At 37.7% G+C, this 18,950-nt stretch overlaps 1 protein-coding gene across 1 annotated transcript in view; it reads right to left on the bottom strand.

Annotated features, from left to right (window-relative positions):
• GNAT2 (G protein subunit alpha transducin 2) overlaps positions 1 to 18,950 on the bottom strand; it is an 80,369-nt gene that overhangs the window by 9,400 nt on the left and 52,019 nt on the right. The window contains exons 4-5 of the mRNA XM_072423592.1: positions 9,034 to 9,191; positions 5,335 to 5,463 (exon numbers count right to left, since the gene is read on the bottom strand). Coding sequence (XP_072279693.1) covers positions 5,335 to 5,463; positions 9,034 to 9,191 — 287 coding nt within the window. The remainder of the gene's footprint in view (positions 1 to 5,334; positions 5,464 to 9,033; positions 9,192 to 18,950) is intronic.

Below are 18,950 nucleotides of genomic sequence, written 5' to 3'. Positions count from 1 at the left end.
AAGAATCCCTTCCTTGTTTGGAGAATAAATTTTATTTCTTCCAGATGCAAAGAGTGCCTCCTTTTCCTTTGTAATGACCTTAAAGTGAACAATTTAGAAGAGGGTTTTCTATATGGACTATATATATATATATATATATATATATATATATATATATAGGGTGATCATATCCCCCTTAAACTTCTCTTCTCAAGGGAGAAAAGATTCAGTTCAGCTAATCTTGCATGTTGTTAGCCCCCAAGTGCATAACTTTAAGTTCACCAATAATAAATATCATTTGCCACTTGGCTGCCCAATCAAACAGTACATCCAAGTCTGCTTGTAGATTATAAACATCCTGTATGGACTTAATTCCATTACATAGTTTGGTGTCATCTGCAAACACAGAAATGGTACTTTTAATCCCTAACTTTAATATCATTTATAAAGATGTTAAACAGTAAAGGTCCCAAAACTGGGGTAAACCACTAGTAACCTTAAACCATTCAGAGTAACCTTAACCCATTCAGAGTATCAATCACGTAACAATATTCCCTATAGACCCTAACTTGCTTAATAGCAGTCTGTGTGGTATATCAACTGAGTGTAAATTTATTTGACAACTTTGATCTTTCTTAAATCCATGCAGACTATCACTTATAATATTATTTTTCAGCAGACGTTAAAGTTGCCGGTCTGTAGTTACTTATGATAATTCATTGGTACCATGCCAGTGATTAAAGGGACTCTAAAAATTAGCAGCCATGGCTTTGATATACCTGAGCTCAGCTATTTGAGGACACATGGATGTGATCCATTGGATCCTGGTGCTTTATATCCTTAAATTTATTCAACTGTTTCTCATTAATATCAATTTTGAACCATGGTGGCTCGTTTAAGGCAGTGACATTGCTATTAGCAATTTAAATTTAAGCTCTGCCATTTTCTTTTCTGTACACAGAGCTAAAAAAGGGTTTAGTAAATCTGCACTTTCTTAAGCCCCAGTTACCAACCCTGGTTTAAACTTTAGCCTCCTAAACTTATTACCCATTGGAATATATTTTGCAGTGAGTTTGTGTAGAAGAGACTTGACATTCCTATTTCTGTTCTGTGTTTTTTGAGGACAATATTCCTGCCCAGTCCAAGTCATGAAGAGCTGCTCTTAATAATAAAAAAATTGCTCTCCTGAAATTAAATGTTTTTATCTTTCTTGTTTTTGCTTCCTGTTTACAATTTCCATTAAATGAAATCAGAATATGGTCACTGCTATCCGGATTTTCTGTTATTTGCACTTTTGGTATAAGCTCCCAGATCACTTTTCACACAAATAGACTTTTCCATTTTCTCTCATCTCTGTCTTTCCAAAAGAGAGTATAGCCAGGAATGTTTACAGCCCAGTCATGTGAAGCCAGGAAAAAAGCCAGGATTCAGCAATACCAAACATGTCATTATGCTCTTCAATTATTAAGGCTTTGAATTCCCCTATTTTGTTTGCCAGACTTCTAGCATTGGTGAACAGACTTTAAAAACCATTGTTACATTTACCAGCAGTGTTTGTCAAATCCATTTGTTTCTAGCACTGCACACTCCAATGTTTGTGTGTAACATGGGAAACTCTTTATATTTATCCATAACCTTCCCCCCAGCTATCCTCAATCTACCCTCCACTGGTGACTGAACCCTGTCTGACCTTTCTGCCACCTTATTTGACTGTCCCATCCCCCTCTGTCCTTGTTTAAATACTCCTCCATCATTCCCATAAATCTTTCTCCTAGTACAGCAGACTCCCTTCCATTTAGGTGCAAACTTTCTCTGGCATGTAGCTTGTACCCCAATGAAAAGTCAGCCAAGTGCTCTAAGAACCCAACCCCTTCTCTTTTACACTAAGGCCTAAGCTATGCGTTTAGCTGTCGAAGCTTCTGCTGCCTTTCCTATGTTGGACATGGCACAGGCATTCCAGAGAATATATCCTTGGAGGTCCTTTCCTTTAAGTTGAAGCCTAATTCTTTAAACTGACTTTTAAGGATCTTCCATGTATCTATATAGTTTGTCCACTTGGTCCACCACATGCCGAACCCTGGCACCAGGAAGACCGCAACCCATTTGGTTAAACAGATCTGGGCGACAAACTATTCTGTCAGTCCTCCTGATCATAGAATCTCTTATTACAACCAATTTTCTACGCCTTCCTGCATTGACTTCTCCACCCCTAGTAGATGGGCTGCTCTCCTGGCTGTTAGGGGTATCAGTAACGTCTAGGGCTGCCACCTCTAAATTTGCCACTTTTACATCTTCACATACCTTTGCAAATTTGTTAGGGTGCTCAAACCCAGGGCTGGTCTTCTTTTTATGGGTGCCCCTACCATTCCTTAACTACAGTATCCCAGGTCCCTATCTGTTCATCCTGATTTACCTAGCAGCAGGAGACCCCTCTCAATGTGATCCAGTGATTTCAGTGTTGCAATGCGCTCCTCCAGATCTCTAATGTGAGATTCCAGAAGGAATCTCTCTTACATCTGTCATAGAGGTATTCCCCTTGGAGCTGTTGCTCCATTTGTTTATACATATGGCAGAATGTTCACTGATAAAAACCTTCAACCTTGCTACCTATGGTTCAAGCAAGTTCCTGGGTAGGGTGACAGACCAGTTAACATTGATCCTGGTAATCTTTGTTTTATTATGTAAGAACATGCATTTTCCTTGTCATGTACGTGTTAAGCAGCATCAGTTTGGTATTTTGCAGCAAGCTTGCCAGAGTTTTGTTTTTGAGTACACATATGACAATTCAGTTCCACACTAGCTTGTCACAGATGCAGAGGGGTTGGAAGTGATCTGATTCTCACTGTGCAGTACTTATTTTGATTGGCAACTTCATAGCTACTGGATTAGTAAGTAGGAAAGTCTCACTTCTTTCTCCCTTTACTTACCTCAAGCTGGCTGTATGGGATGTTTCACACATGGTCTAAGGACAACATTGGTAAGCAAGTATGTTATACCCCAGATAGGGGATTGGGACCAAAGTGGTGTTCCAGCCAGCAGACTCCATGTCCAACAGGCTTCTGCCTAGAGGTATGTTTCGTGCTATATACCTCCAGAATCCCTACTCTTGAGCATGTAGGCCAAGAGGCTTCGGTGGCAGCACACTTTTTTATCCAGTGGTTTTAGCAGCTGTCTAGACTAACCTTAACAACCAGTTTTGTTTAAAAGATTCTGCGTTGATAAATGGTGGGACAGGGCAGAAGATGCTACATCCATCATTTTAGTTTAGGGCTGTCTGTCTCTGCGTATTTGAGACATCTTTCCACCCTTATCCTTTAAATCCATGGTGTCTATTTTTTGGGTTAATGGGTAAAGGAGACTTCTTGTCAGCCTTAGGTCAAGTAGGAATTAGCCACCTCCCTCACCTGTGTCCTCAGAGTCCAAAGAGAAGATGTTCCAGGGTTTGGTCATGATTTATGTACCTTTGTGGGATTCAAATGCAGGCTTAAGCTTCTAGGGGGGAGACAATAAAGCATCCACCTCATCTTAGCTGCAGGAAAAGAGTTGGTGGTGGTATGGATAAAGTCAGTCAGGGATACACCTAAGATCAATAAATTTCCCACAGTTGCACCTTACACACCCCACACAAAGTGTCTTCTGTGCCTTTGTGCTGGTTTTCTAGATCTTGACGTAGGAAGCAAAACTTTTATACAAAGGTAAAAGTGTAAAGTTGCAGCCTTACTGGGGTGTTCACTTACTAAGATTGCAAGGACTTTTCTATTTGCCACTTCAATTTTGTTTTGAAATCTAAGCACAAGATAGTAAGTATCATCTAGTTGTTGCTAGTCAAATGCACTTTATTAATCAATCATCAGCAAGCAAACTAAAGTAGTTTGGAGCCAAATGTGAGCCAATATGTGCGACAGCTAAACTTAGTTGAAATTGGCCTCTAATTGGGTTAAGCAACTGGGCAATAATCCCACGTACATCAGCAAACCTACAATAGATTGGAAAAGGAAAAGAATTAAGGTATTGCAATGGTCTAAAGTCTGGACCTCTAACTGACTGAAAGGCAGTGGCAGGACCTTTACAGAGCTGTTCATAAAGTTCACAAAATTCCTCCACATTGATGTGACTAATAATGTCATACAGAAAACAATAACTTGACGTTATTGCAGCTAAAAGTGGTTCTACAAGGTAATTAGATTTTTCCTTAATTGGGATCCTGTGATGCTAATAAATAAAGTGGTGGAGGAAAGAATATCAGAAGGACAGCAGGCAAAGATGACAATAAAATTATTGTCATAAGTACTAAAAAATGTTTATTTGGTGAAATGTTTTTTGGTTTTTCTTCCTGCCTCTGTCCTGTTAGTGTTACCCAGGGTCGGATGGTGACCCTCTAGTTATAGAGATACTTGAATAAACTCTGTGTGTTATTCTGGGTCAGTGACTTACAGGTATATTGTAGTCAGGGCAGAGAGTCATCATGACTAGTGTTGGTCGAATAGCTCACTATTCGATTCGGCAGCTATTCGGCCGAATATAGCAAAAAAATTCGGGTGGTCGAACATCGAATTCGAACACCATTAAAGTCAATGGGAGAAAAATTCGGGTTTGTTTCAGCACTGTGTAGAGCTTCTACAGCCTCCAAATAGATGTAAAAAGATACATTATAAAAGGATACATAAAAAGATACATTGTAAAGAGATACATTGTAAAAGGATACACAAAAAGATACATTATAAAAAGATACATAATACTATTACATACCCCTGTACTTCACATGAAGATTAAAGAGCACCTCTCACATCAATATTAGGCTAAAGCTAGGTACACACTTCCAATATGAAGATTAAAGAGCACCTCTCACATCAATATTAGGCTAAAGCTAGGTACACACTTCCAATAATTATTGTTAGAAAATGAACGATTACGACCGATCAACGATTATGCACGATAATACCCGAATTTTTGCTGTCGAATGCAGCAAAATTCGGTTCGGGTCTACCCGAATTCGAACAGCCATATTCGGGTCGAATATAGGGACAACCCGAATTCGAACATCAACACTAATCATGACAACCCAGGACTAAACTTTTTTTGTATTATTTTATCTCAAATATAGGAAACAAGTAATTTATTAATTATAATAACACTGAACAGGAAAGATATGTTTTAAATATATATGACATTTGTAAACATTTAGATGAGCTTGTTTTACATTTTTGTAGTGCAAAATAAAGCATGCATGTTTGCTTGTTTCTATAACCAACACCACCATAATTATTTTTTAAAGGTAAGCCCTAGTGTATTTTAGCTGTGATTTTTTTGCATAATGAGTCCTGAAAAGTAATGACAAATAAAGGAAGACACAACCTGAAATGAAGATCTTTAAAGGAAAACTGTGTTTCAATGATTCCTGTAGTTTTCACTCGAGATCGGAGGACATCTTGTTCGTTAGGGATGTAATTAGAGGCCGTGATCCTATCCAGCTGATTCAAGTAACTAACAATGAAAACAAAATATACAAAAATTAAAACATCAGTGGAGGTATTATTGTGTTGTGAATAGCAAACACAGGGTTCTTCTTCTGTTTTCAAGAGAAAGATACTAAAACACTTTTTCAATATGTAGCAGTTTTTATCATTCTTTTGAAAAGAAAATACTACTTGTAAAACTTGACTATACAATCAGCATGTTGAGTCTAAGACATTAAACATCAAAATGGAAGCAGTTTAATCATTTTCTCATATTCTTCCCATTTAATAGTTACTCATATGCAAATCATGCAATTGTTAGTGTAAATAGTTGAGTAAAGAACGTGTAATGGATGAATGATAGCTTCACAAAAATCGAGTACAATAATAGTATACCATTTAAGGTCAGTGGCTCATCGCTGACTCCTCTGCAAATCCCTGGATGCTGGTTTTGCAATACAACAAATCAGTTAAAAAAAGAGGTATTTTAATTTTTTTAAATATATCAAGAATTGCTGCAGACATAAATTTGGATGTGTACCTGACCTGTTTATAGAGAAAGATTGAAAGGGAGCCTAAACTCTTTCTGGGACATATCACTAAGTTGGTGGTGCAGGCATGTGGATAATATATAGGTCAAGATTAGAAGATTAGAGGTACAGTCTTTGGTAAGCACAGTAAACAAAAACTAAAAAATTACACGGGGAGTGGCAGAGTACCAAATTGCCCTCTTTAGACTACATGGTACATCTCAAGAAGGTGGATGATTTGGCCATTAAATCTGCAGAACACAGAATGTAATGTCCTGTAGACGAGTGAAAAAAAAAAAAAAATAAGAGAAGTTTATACATCCAAAAAAAAAGGACATGTTTGGTATCAACATGAGCACATTTTTAATAGTTTAGCAAGTAAAGGGATAATATTGTGTTTTTGTGAACTAAAATTAATTTGAGTGTATTTTAACTGATAGTTGCATGTGATAAATACTATAATAAATATGTGCAACATCTACCATTTTGTTTCTGCTGTAAAAGAAAATGTGTTTTTTTGGAGGTCTAAAATTTGCACTTTAACATGTGTGCCAAAAAAAGGCCCTGACCATTTAAAGATTGTGGCATGTTTAATGTATGTTAGCAGTCATGGTTGAAGCAGATCTTTTTTTTTCGGATATTAATTTTCCTTGCTAACGAGTTGCGGGTGCTGTTATATCCATCTGGTCTTTTTTGGTTTCCGGATTTATGACCATCTTGATTGGTCAGGCTAAAATTATGCAACCACCACACATGCACACAGGAGTAATTTTTTCTGATTTTTGGAAGGATTGCAAACAGACAAATATTTTTTTTTTTGCAGAAGGATAATCACCTGTCTATTCTGCATCCAGCTTTTTCTTAAAGCAATCTAAAGAACTTGCTGAAACTACTTCCTTAGTAGTTTCGATCTTAAAGTGAATAGTTGGGAAGAGAGTTCTCTATATGGACCGTTTATATACTTATAAAGGGTGATCATATGAGACTCTTTTCTCTCTCCATTCCTTGTATTAGTTTAGTTGCCCTTCTCTGCACTCTCTCCAATTCCACAATATATTTTTTGTGAACTGGTGCCCAAAACTGGACTGCATGTTCCAGATGAGGTCTGACCAATGCTTTTTACAGGGGCAGGATAATGTCTCGATCTCTGCAATCTATTCTTCTTTTAACACAAGAAAGTACTCTACTAGCCCTAGATATTGCAGCTCGGTATTGCATGCTATTATTAAGTCTATGATCTACCAGAACCCCTTGATCCTTTTCTTTTCCTGACTCCCCAAAATGTATTCCCCCTAGACAGTATGAAACGTGCATGTTGTTAGCCCCCAAGAACATTTCTCAATGTTCAATATCATTCGCCACTTGGTTGCCTAATCAAACAATGCATCCAGGTCTGCTTGTAGATAATAAACATCCTGTATAGATTTAATTCCTTACATAGCTTGATGTCACCTGCAAACACAGAAATGTTACTTTAAATCCCAAACTCTATATCATTTATAAAGATGTTAAACAGTAAAGGTCCCAACACTGAACCCTGGGGTACACGACTAATAACCTTAGACCATTTAAAGTATGAATCATTAAGCACGACTCTCTGGATGTGGTCTTTAAGCCTGTTCTCTATCCATTTACAGATTGGCTTTTCTAAGCCTATTGACCCTAACTTATATATTAACCGTTGATGGGGGACTGTGTCAAATGTTTTTGCAAAGTCAATGTACACTATGTCAACTGCTACTCCACTGTTTACTTACTTCCTCATAAAAAGAGAGTAAATCTGTTTGACAGCTTAGTTCTTTCTTGAATCAATGCGGACTATCACTTATTATATTATTTTCTAGCAGAAACTCCTCTATGTGTTTTTTTATCAAACTCTCTAGGACTTTTCCAGCTATGGACGTTAAACTTAACTGTCTGTAGTTACTTGGTAATGACTTTGCTCCCTTTTTGAAGATAGGAACCACATTGGCCTTACGCCAATCCATTCGTACCAAGATAGTGATAAAGAGTCTCTAAAAATAAGAAATAAAGGGTTTGAAATAACTGAGCTAAGCTCTTTGAGGACACATGGATGTAATCCATCAGGTCCTGGTGCTTTCTCAACCTTAATTTTGCTCAGCTGTTTCTCAGTCATTTCAATTTTGAGCCATAGTGGCTCATTTAAGGCAGGGACAATGCATTTTGCAGTGTGTTTTTGTGGACAGACATTTTGTTCTGTGTTCTTTGAGGGTCATATTCTCTCTCAATCCAAGTCACAGAGAGCTGCCCTTAATAATGGAAAATTTGCTCTCTTAAAATTGAATGTTTTTATCTTTCCTGTTTTTGCCTACCTGTTTAGTTTACAGCTTACATTAAATGAAATCATATTATGGTCACTGCTACCTAGATTCTCTTTTATTTGCACATTGGTTATAAGCTCTGCATTATTAGAAAGAACTAGATCCAGCAGAGTATCATTTCTAGTTGAGGCTTCTAAAAACTGTACCATAAAAATTTTCTTGTATTAAATTCATAAATTTCCTCCCTTTTGCTGTAACTTTAGAGCCATTACTCCACTCAATGTCAGGGTAATTAAAATCTCCCATTATTAAAACATAACCAGATTTTGAAGCCTTTTCTATCTGTGCTAGTAGTTGATACTCTCTTTCTTCCTTCCTTTATTCCTATAGCAGACTCCAATAAATAACTGTGTATTATGAATCCCCATATTGAACTCCACCCATATTGTCTCAACCTCACCACTTGCTCCATCAACAATTTCTTCTTTCACATTCACTTTCAGATCACCTCTCACATACAGACAGATAGACACCACCACCTTTTCTAAGTCATAATGTTCTTCATGTTGTTGCTATTGTAACTATTCTTCTGTCCATTTATATCATAGTTTGCCATTGCAGTCATTTTAATAATCTATACCCTATGCTATTTGATGTTTGTACTTATTTTCCATATATATAGTCTCTCTACTACTTTAAGGAACGTGTCTTTAACAAACTTTGTAAACCCAAAACAATCCTATTTCCTCTTCTTCATGTACATGTACAACTTCATGTACAACTTACTATGCAGCAGAATCATTGAGCTGATATTCAGCTGCTCTTTCAAAGCAGGCCTGTACACCCTCGTCCTTCCAGAGCTTCTTGATCACATCCACAAGTTCTGGAGGCATTGTGCCTTCCTCTATAGAGTCAGCAAGATGGAAAAGAATACGGCCATCATCCTGTAAGAAAATAAAAAAACAAAAAACAAATCACGAGCAATGTACAACGCTGTCCAGTTAATCCATGTATTATAATTTTTAATTTCTACCCTTCAGTTAAATGGTGAGGTCTCTATATGCCTTATATTGTTAATTTTCCTAAACCAGTATAACAGTTGGAGGGGAAGATTGCTTTCAAATTATGGATAAACAAGCTCAAGACGCTATAACCAAGTGAATCAGGACAGATCCCTTGTAAACTTTGAGAGGTAAAGTGTTATGGTGGAGTAGGAAGAAGACTGGATTTAGTAATCAGAGAACTATTGGGTGATGTCAGGTACCTGATCTCAGAAGAGGTCTAGTTTGGGGTACTGCCATAAAATGTGAAGCTGGTCTCCCGGAGAGGATTCATGTCACTAACATCAGTCTGAGAAGTCTAGAAACAGAGTGAAGAACATGTGAACTCTGATACCACTTACCTAAGATTGTGTGTTATGACCCAAAGAATGACTATATTTTGAAAATGGAGGACCAGAAAGAGAGGGAGAGAAGTTATTGTTCTTGCAGGGTAACTGTATACATCACACTCCTATTTGGCCATAGGTCGCACTCCTATTTGGCTAAAAATGGGAGAGTGAAAGCCTTATCTTACCCTATCTTATCTTAGTAGAAAGTTAAAACAAAGTGAGAGGAAGTGACAGGTGAGGCAATCTGCACCAAATTGCTCCCGGTACGGAATGAGGGGGTGTAGTTAAAAGACGAGAGGATGGAAGAGGAAGGAAGTTAATGAGTTGTTCACATTTCAACAATTTGGGGTATTTGACAAGTCTGAGATAGATGGCCAGAAATGAAGTAAATAAAATGAAAAGACCCTATCAATTGGGAATAAAGGGATACCATGTATTGGGATAAGAAAGAAAGGTTAAGGAGAGATAGTTCAACCCACAAAAACACACAAAGACTGAGAGTAGACCAAATAGTCAGCTGAGATTTAAAGCAGGCGGTTTAAATTGCAAGCAGGTAGGTACCTTAATGCAGATGGTAAAGGCCATGTTCCAATAAAATAAACAAGGTTCTTCCGTCCCTTTCGGACTCCCAGTCTTCTTTTTGGTTCAGGTTCTTGGCCATCTTGATTGGCCAGATTGGAATGATGCAACTCCCATGTATGTGGACAGGAGTTAATTCATTCCCAGTAGCACACTGAGCTGTGTACATTACAGAAAAAACTGCGAACTGGCACGTCCCTTCTTCAATATACAACCTACCTGTTTGCAATAATTATTTTTAAACCAAATACTTTAGGACAGGCATAAGTGATAGGTTCACACTAGATTAAGACCATAAGAGCAGTGGGGGTTTAGGCTTGTCTTGAGTCAACCCCGAAATTTACAGGCGCATATCAACAACAATCAAAAATCTGAAAAGATGGACTGCAGCTGCCCAGAACTTTACAGGGGCATGCCAACAGCAATCAAGACATCTAAATGGATGGACTGCAATATGGTAAGGTCAGGCAAGGACATATCCCTATCAGTTTTAATCAATAAATTACAGTGTGTTTTATTTTAGTTTTCCAGTTCAGACACAAATATTTTAAATGGATGTAGAATATATTATATTAAATGAATTTAAAAAATGGAATAAAAAGCCTGGAGGGTGTGAATAGGTAAAAAAGCAGCCTTGGAAAGATCTTTTTGTTCAACAGGTTTCATCTACCTGTCTAATGAAAAGTGCATTGTGACTACAAATGAGAATGAAGGTTTGAGCTTGAACCCTAGGACTTTTGCAGAGGAAGAGAAATTTAGAAACTGAATTCAGGTTAGTGTATGGCCACACCACTGAATTCCAGAGTGAGAGCCAAAAATGTCCAGTCCACCCTGTCAAAAGTCTTTTCTGCCCAAGTGTATATGACGACCTAATTAGAATGGATAAAATATAGGAGGTGCAGATAGAATATTGACAAAAGTTTATTTTGTTTTAAACCATAATTGCTAGCAACCTATTTCATTGATTGCCATACTCATGAAAGCTATGCCTACTCTTGACAAATAATGATTTGGCATTTAGAAAGGAAGTATCTGCCAGAGATGGTCCAGCTGAGCTCTTACATGAGGACTGCAAGAACTCTTATGTGCTAGTTTAAAAAAAGCAGCCTGAGACAGTATATCTCAAATGCCCTGAAGTCTACGTTTTTTAGGATTGGTACCCTATTTTTAAAGTAAAGATATGTGTGGGATGTAGAAGAAATCATTGAGGTTAACACAAGGGTTGAGATTGTTCCTAATTTGAGATGAGAAGGCAATGTCTTTAAAGAGAGATTTGTTTACACACCACTGCCAGGTACTAAAAGTAGTTCCATACAAAGTGAGAAAAATAGGAGCATGGTCAAGTTACAGTAGGCACTATTTCAAAGGGAAAATAAAATACTAAACTGTCCTTTCAGCACATCTAGCAATGAAGAGTCCAATGGAGAGAGGGCAGTAATGTTTATGCCACAGTCCACACAGAGAACTACATAAGGATATGATTAGGGGTAAATTATTCCCAAGGTGTACAATAAATGGGTAAGTAAAGAAGTGTAAGTATAATGATATTTCTCCCCACAAAAATTAGTGTTCAGCAATAAGGGTTATGCCACAGTTCACTTAAATGGGACACATAATAACACAGGGTGTTGTCAACACTGACACATACAGTTACCAGATAAGCAGCAAAAGTCTAGTGTGATATTCCTAGGCTTTACAAAGAATGTCATGCTTGACTATAAAAAAAGTACACGCAGCAGATACATCACTTGGCCTCTTGGGCACCCAGATGGTTGGCCCAGAGCACAGTTGACCTTATCAAGAATGAGATCAGTCATAGTCACTGAAAAGGCAAATAGAAACAGCTGGCTGGTTTTGCTCAGCTGGTTTGGCTCAAATTACCTACACACATTACAAGAGTAGACTAATTTTATCATTACTACTTCTACTAGTCAGCAGAAGAGATGTGATGAGATCTGTGTCCCTTGCTTCTACTGAAGGGATCACAGATTTCTGTTTATATTGCAAAATATGAAAGCCTGAAATGCATTTATCTGTTGAAGAATTTTGTGGTAATACACAAAACACATTAACACACACTACATGCACCCCAATGTACAAAGACAATTCTGTTCTGACACACATGCTATGATTTTGTTATGCCTGCTGGTGGTGTTATGTTCCAGAGTTGCTATGGGCTTTCACCAGACATCAGCAAATAGTCTTCTGCACACTTTGGACATTTTCCTATGATCTGTTTTACCCACTGGTGGGTGACATTTGTGTACGGACTTCTGGGAACTTCTTCTGTCCACCAGCAGGTGGCTGTCTGCAACAGGCACATAACTTGGGGCATGGAATTTAGGACTAGATCCTGTTCAATATTTTTTGCCAGAACTTTGGTTTTCGTGGACCCTGCTGCAGTTCTTTTGGCCTTTGTGCTGTTCTGATGACCGCTTAACTTTATGCACTGTTTCTGATCCATATCTAACTGCTGTTTATGTTGTTCTAATGCTGGAATGCAGTATTTTCTTTCTTCAAAATGTAACTTGGCTTTGGCTTAATCTGTCCACAAAATATTCTTACAATATCCTTCTGACTTATTCACAGGATCTTTAGCAAACAGATCCTTAGCAACATTTTTGGGGAAGACCCGTGTCTTTTTCCTTGCTACCCTGCCATACATGCGGTTCTGTGTTGGACTCATGAACATCAACATTTGCTAATGTGAGACAGGCCTTCAGTTGCTTCCAAATGACCCTTCCTTTGTAACAAACTATTACATGCTTTGCAGTTGGAGTTATTTTGATGGTTTCTGGGTAGAGTAACAACGGCCTTGAATTTCTTACATTTATACACAATTTGTCTAACTGTTTGTTGGTGAAGTCTAAATTCTTTAGAGGTAGTCTTGTAAACTTTTCCAGCTTTTTGACATCAACAACTCTTTTTATGAGGTCCTCAGACAGCTCCTTTTTTTGAACCATGGTACATATCCACAAATGTGTTGCATGTGTAATCAGACTTTGCTGGATCCTTTCTCTCACACCTGATTGTCATCCCATTGATGGAATGACATGGAAACACCAGACTCTAAACTTGCCTTCAAATTTTATAAAAATACAAAAATTTCACCTAATTATTTTTTTAATACTTTTTTTTCAATAAATACCTGACATTCATATAAAATATGGAAAATATGAAATGGTTCACAAACTTTCAAACTCCACGGTAGGCAGTCACCAGTTTAACTTCATGCACAGCTTCTGATATAAAGTTCTGACCATACACAGACCACCTAAATTTAAAACTGGTAAGCTTACTAATTTTGCTAATTTTACTAAGGAGTATGAGTTACATTGTCAGGAGTAATTTCTGGTTTACTCTAGGGAATCTTGTTTGGAGCTAATTAATTAGGTTGGTGCAAGGATTCAAGAAGCAAGGTATATTTTTCATGGCCAGGATTCAGCATCTGGTAATATTAGGAATATATTGAAACCTTTAAATTCAGATCAAGTTGTATATTTAATCTGTTTGTTAGAGGATGACCCTGAATAATATATGGATTGTTTTTGTGGAAAGGCTACAGAGTCTATATTGGAATGTGTGGACTTAAGGTATGAGGAAGTCTCTGTCTTTAACACAACATAGAAATGCTTCCACCTGTTCCCACTTACAATCCCCCACATCTAATCCTCTCCCTTTCAACCCAGAGCTCACAGCATTTAATAGCAGCATGTTCACCAGCCTAAGTTTCACTGTTCCGCAATCTATGTAAATTAAGCCCTTCCAATAGGAGTATTTTGATTGCCTTACTTCTCAAACCAACCCACAACCATAAGACCAAGAGGAGGTTTTTCCCTACCTGTTACCACTCCGCGCGCATATTCTCTGTTTAGCAACCAGCAGTATTTCCTGCTTCTCTTTAGCCATGAAGTTTCCATCTTTCTCTGCATCTCCTGCACAGACACAGGGACTCTGCACAGCTGAAAGAGATTTTGGAGTTTGTGCTGCACCAAATAAGCAGATTGTTTTCTGAATTTAATCATGTCCTGCTACTGGCTGATAACTTGGGGAGGTTTAAATAGGGTTAAGTGCAAGAGAAAGCAACGGATAAAGATAAGGAAATTCAAGAAATGGCCACCAGCAATATCTCAGCAAAGCTTTCAATGGCAAACCTAACAAACCAGAAGTATTGGTCTTGAAAATTCAAGATAAGGATGCCCCTAAAGAGAAGGTACATTGAAAAGGTATAAAAGAAGCCAGACCTGAACAGCCCACAGATGAGTGGATAGAGAAAGATCAGGAAGCTCAGAGCACAATCCCCTTTTGCAAAATTACATATACAAGTTGCATTAGGGAAAAATGACAAGAAAACCTTTTCCTAAGCAGAGCAACAACAGAACTTCTGACTGAAATCATTCAGATCTTTGTGGTCTACTGTAAACCATAATTACCTAAGAAAATGTATTTTTTTACTTTTATTGGTGATTACTCCAGATACACCACATTGTGGTATTGCTGCACAATAAGGATGAAGTACCAGACAAGTTAGAACAGTATCTAGCTCAAGTTTGAAATATATTTGGTAGAATGCCCAGAGTATTGTGCACAGGCAATGGTACTGAATATTTAGGGGGTGCAAAACAAGCTATTCTAAGAAAACATGAATTTATGTTCTAGACCATTGTACCTTATAACCCAGAACAAAACAGGGTTACAGAGAGAATGAATCAGACAATTTGAGAGTGTAAGGAGCATGCTTTTTGTTATTTCCAAAATCACTTGCCAAGAAAAGCAACAGAGAAAACTCCATATCAAGAATGGAACAAAAAGCCAGATTTGAGACATATCAATTGATTTGGAAGTGAAGACTATGTACTAATTCAAAAAAAAAATGTGATGCATGTGCAAAAGAAGGTTAAGTTGTCTGTTACAGTTCAAAAGGATACAAGAATTATATATCAAAACACAAACAGGGTTACAGTCAGCAGAAGTATGATTATTGATGAAAGTTCTGTGTTTATCAATAAAGAACTGACACAAACTGTTCAAATTGAGCAACAATCCATACCTGTAATACACAAACAACAAGGACAAAGTGACACAAAAATAAAAGTTGATGCAGACAATTCCAAAACTGAAGCTGAACTATAGGTGACCTCAGTCAGCAGATCAGCAGCAACAAATAAAGCAAATGGTAACTAGAGCTACAAGATGAAAGAATGGCATCACAAGATGAGCTCCAGATATGGACCTTTTTAGAGCTACCTCAAGGGTAGATTGTAGTAGGTGAAGTTCTATTTTTAGCACTTTGGGTCTAAGGACCCTCTGCACCCATCCCCTTTTCACAGAAGCTAAACCCTGCTGAGAGAAACTACAATATCAGTGACCCTAAATTATTAACAATTTAAACCACTTTTGAGGATCTAAGTTAAATGCTGAAAGGGACCACTCACCCAATCCTGGTCCTTATGGACCATAAGAATCTCAAATACCTGAATTTGCATAACTGGAAAGTGAAGTTACTGCCAAAAGTAGCAGATTCTCCTAGATTGTAAGCTCTTTGGGGCAGGGTCCTCTCCTCCTCCTGTGTCACTGTTTGTATCTGTCTGTAATTTGCAATCCCTAATCAATGTACATTGTTGCATAAGATGTTGGTTCTATATAAATCCAGTTTATTATTATTAATAATAATAATAATAATATTAAAAAAAAATAATAATTCTCTAACAGTTGGCAGAGTAATCTCCAGGTGCGAGATGGCTAATTTATTTGAGGGGGACCTCCCTTCCTCGTGGACCTAATTATAAATGAAGCACTATATCACAGACATTGAACGAGAGAGTTCTTTACTTAATCCCCCTTTGGCCTTATATAAAGTATGCATAAAAGGCAAACCCATCAAACACAGTTTCCCTTCCTTTATTTGGTTTTTAATGAAAAACATTCTCTAGGTCACATTGGAACCAAGAAGGCCTGGGAAAGGGACCTTCAGATTTAATTTACTGATCCTCAGTGACAAAATATATGTTGTATTACACACAAAATCAAAAGAAATGTCCTATGAAATCTTGACTCAATAGTACACTACCCCTGATCGGTTACACAAATGGTACCCTGAGGCCTCAGGCCTGTGCTGGGGGTGTAGGAAGGACAAGGGAACAATGCTACACATTTGGTGGACCTGTCTGGTAATACAGAACTTTTGGCAGGAAGCATGCCTACTTCTTGAGGTTTTTCATGTTACTAGACTATTCTGTTTATTAAGTGCAGGTTGTCATGAACATGTATAGTCCGTAAATGTATAATGTGTAAGGTATATACCTTTGATTAAGTTATTCTGTTTCTGTATGCTACATACTATATTTATCTTGTTATGTGTGTTGTTGAATTTCCAAAATGTTTTAAGTGTGGAAAATAATAATTGAAACAGGTATTCTCCTCCTTTGGTTCACTGGCTTTTTATATATTTGTGATTGTTTACCTGGATAACAAAACATTGGGGCAGCAAGGTTGGCTCACTGGTTAACACTCTTGCCTTTGCACTGGGTCCCAGGTTCAAATCCCAGCCAGGACTCTATCTGCCAGAAGTTTGTGTGTTCTCTCTGTGTGTCTGTGTGGGTTTCCTCCCACTTCCCTAAAACCATGTAGTTAGGTTAATCAGCTTTCCCTCAAAAATAAAAAGAATTGTCCCTAGACAATTGTTTGGTAATGACATATGACTTTGAAAAGCGCTGCATAATATGTCAGCTCAATATAAATACTAGCTATTACTACTACTAATAATAAAACATTGAACGCAATGGTTCTATGTTAAAAAAGCCCTGGATTGCCTAAGACAACATTACCTCTTCCAAAAACTGAAAGTGTGAATATGAGAAATTTTAAAAACACTTTTGGGAATATACCATTTATATTGGTGGGATAATCATGGATCCCTGGAAAGTATTAGCAGTATTTGATCCGCCCACCCTTTTAAACAAGAAAGAAGTAGAACAATTTTCATACTGCTCAGTTAACAGAAAATACCTATGTTACCAGTGCACTCCTAAAGGCACAGGCTTCATTTCAGAGAGCTTATTTACCTCAGTTATAATTTTTAAGAATCCTGATCCAGCACTACCATACTTTTTGAAGTGGATGCCTCTGAAACTGCTGTTTAAGTTATTCTGTCCCATTATCAATACTCTACATCATTGGTCCATCCTGTTGCTTTTTTCTTGCAGAAACACAGACCATGAGAAAAGAACTATCTAATGAAGAACTTCTTGATATCAAATCATTTTACAAGAATGGTGCTATTGTCTTGAAGAAACCACCAATTTTTTGTTTATCTGAATCACAAATATATAAAAAAAAATTTCAAAAAGACAAAAAATTACCGTGTTACCTGCAAGCAAAGTCTTCTTTTGCATTAGTCTGATCTTACAGGACAGATCAAGCAAGCTTATACAAGTGTATCTCCATCCATTACTAAAGGACTTCAAGAGAAAGTTGGATCTTTTCTTAATGATAATAAAAGATTTGTTCTGATGTTTTTACAGTTGTTGATTTTAAAGACTTTAATGATCATCCATTGGAAGGTCTTTTTTTTATACCTGTATATGGTTTCTGGATTAATGGTCCTCCTACCTTGCACACACTCATGTCTAATAATGTCCTAGTGTCTTCTGTGCTCTTTAGATGGTTCATAAGACCCTTATCTACTCAGTCTACCAGCTGGTGGCTGTCTGCAGCAGGAACAATCTGTATACATCTGTGGATTGGTTATTTAGGATTGTGCCCTGTCCAATATCTTTGTTTTTACTTTGGTTTCCCTAAGCCCTGCTGTTTATGGCCTCTGTTCTCCTGTTTATGGATTACCAGACCCCCATATTAAAACACTTTTTTTTCCTATATCATCCAGAGCAGTGTTCTCCAGAGTGTCACAAGCTTCCCTGCATGTGCAGCCTGTGACAGGAGCACAAGGGTTTTAAACATATTAGCACATAAATGGCTGGATAAAGGAATAAAAAGTAAATAATGGTTGAATAAGTCATATCTTCAGTGTGAAAAGAGATAAGAACGTCAGTTCACAAAAGCATTATTTATATAATATTTACATTCCTGTGTGAGATTGAGAAAACAGCACTCACTGTTCAATGTTTGTAATTAAATATAGGACTACTGTCGTTCTGCATTTCAGCCACAAGATGCCGCTGTTTCTTAACACAGCTAAAAAGGTTGCCAGTTTTTTTTATATTCATAGGAAGTGTGGTTGTTCTGAAAAAGAGAGAGGAAGCAGGAAGCAGGAGAGCAGACATCTTGCAAGGACTGTGTGAAACAGAATCCGCTCGCATCCAAGTGTCAGCGCATCCTAGAGTCTCAGGAGCTGTGGCTGAGTGAGGCTGACCACCGTCCAAGGCAGATCCTGTCCAGAGAAAAGAGGATTGTTTTCCAGAAAGGCTGAAAGGAGCTGAGGAACGAAGCGCTGTCTGTCTTGCAGGACCTCATGTTTGCTGAAGAGACTTGTTGCTGTTGTTCAGTTTAAAGACATTAATGGATCCAGAACAAGACCCGGGTCAGTAAAATCGTGCACGCACAGCATTATAGGATTGGCGCCTGAAATACCAGAGACTGAGATTAGACCTGCAGTAGTTAGTAAGTTAGGGTCTATGTGTGTGGCAGGTCATAAGAACCAATTTTGAAAAAGGGCGCTGTGCTGTCCTCTGGGATGAGTGTATGTAATGTATTTTCTTTGTCTTATTGTTTGGAA

The sequence above is a fragment of the Pyxicephalus adspersus genome, chromosome 1 (genome assembly GCF_032062135.1).
Source record: "Pyxicephalus adspersus chromosome 1, UCB_Pads_2.0, whole genome shotgun sequence".
Classification (NCBI taxonomy): Eukaryota; Metazoa; Chordata; class Amphibia; order Anura; family Pyxicephalidae; genus Pyxicephalus; species Pyxicephalus adspersus.
Note: the sequence above shows the minus strand (reverse complement) of the source record. Positions and strands in the feature narration are given on the sequence as shown.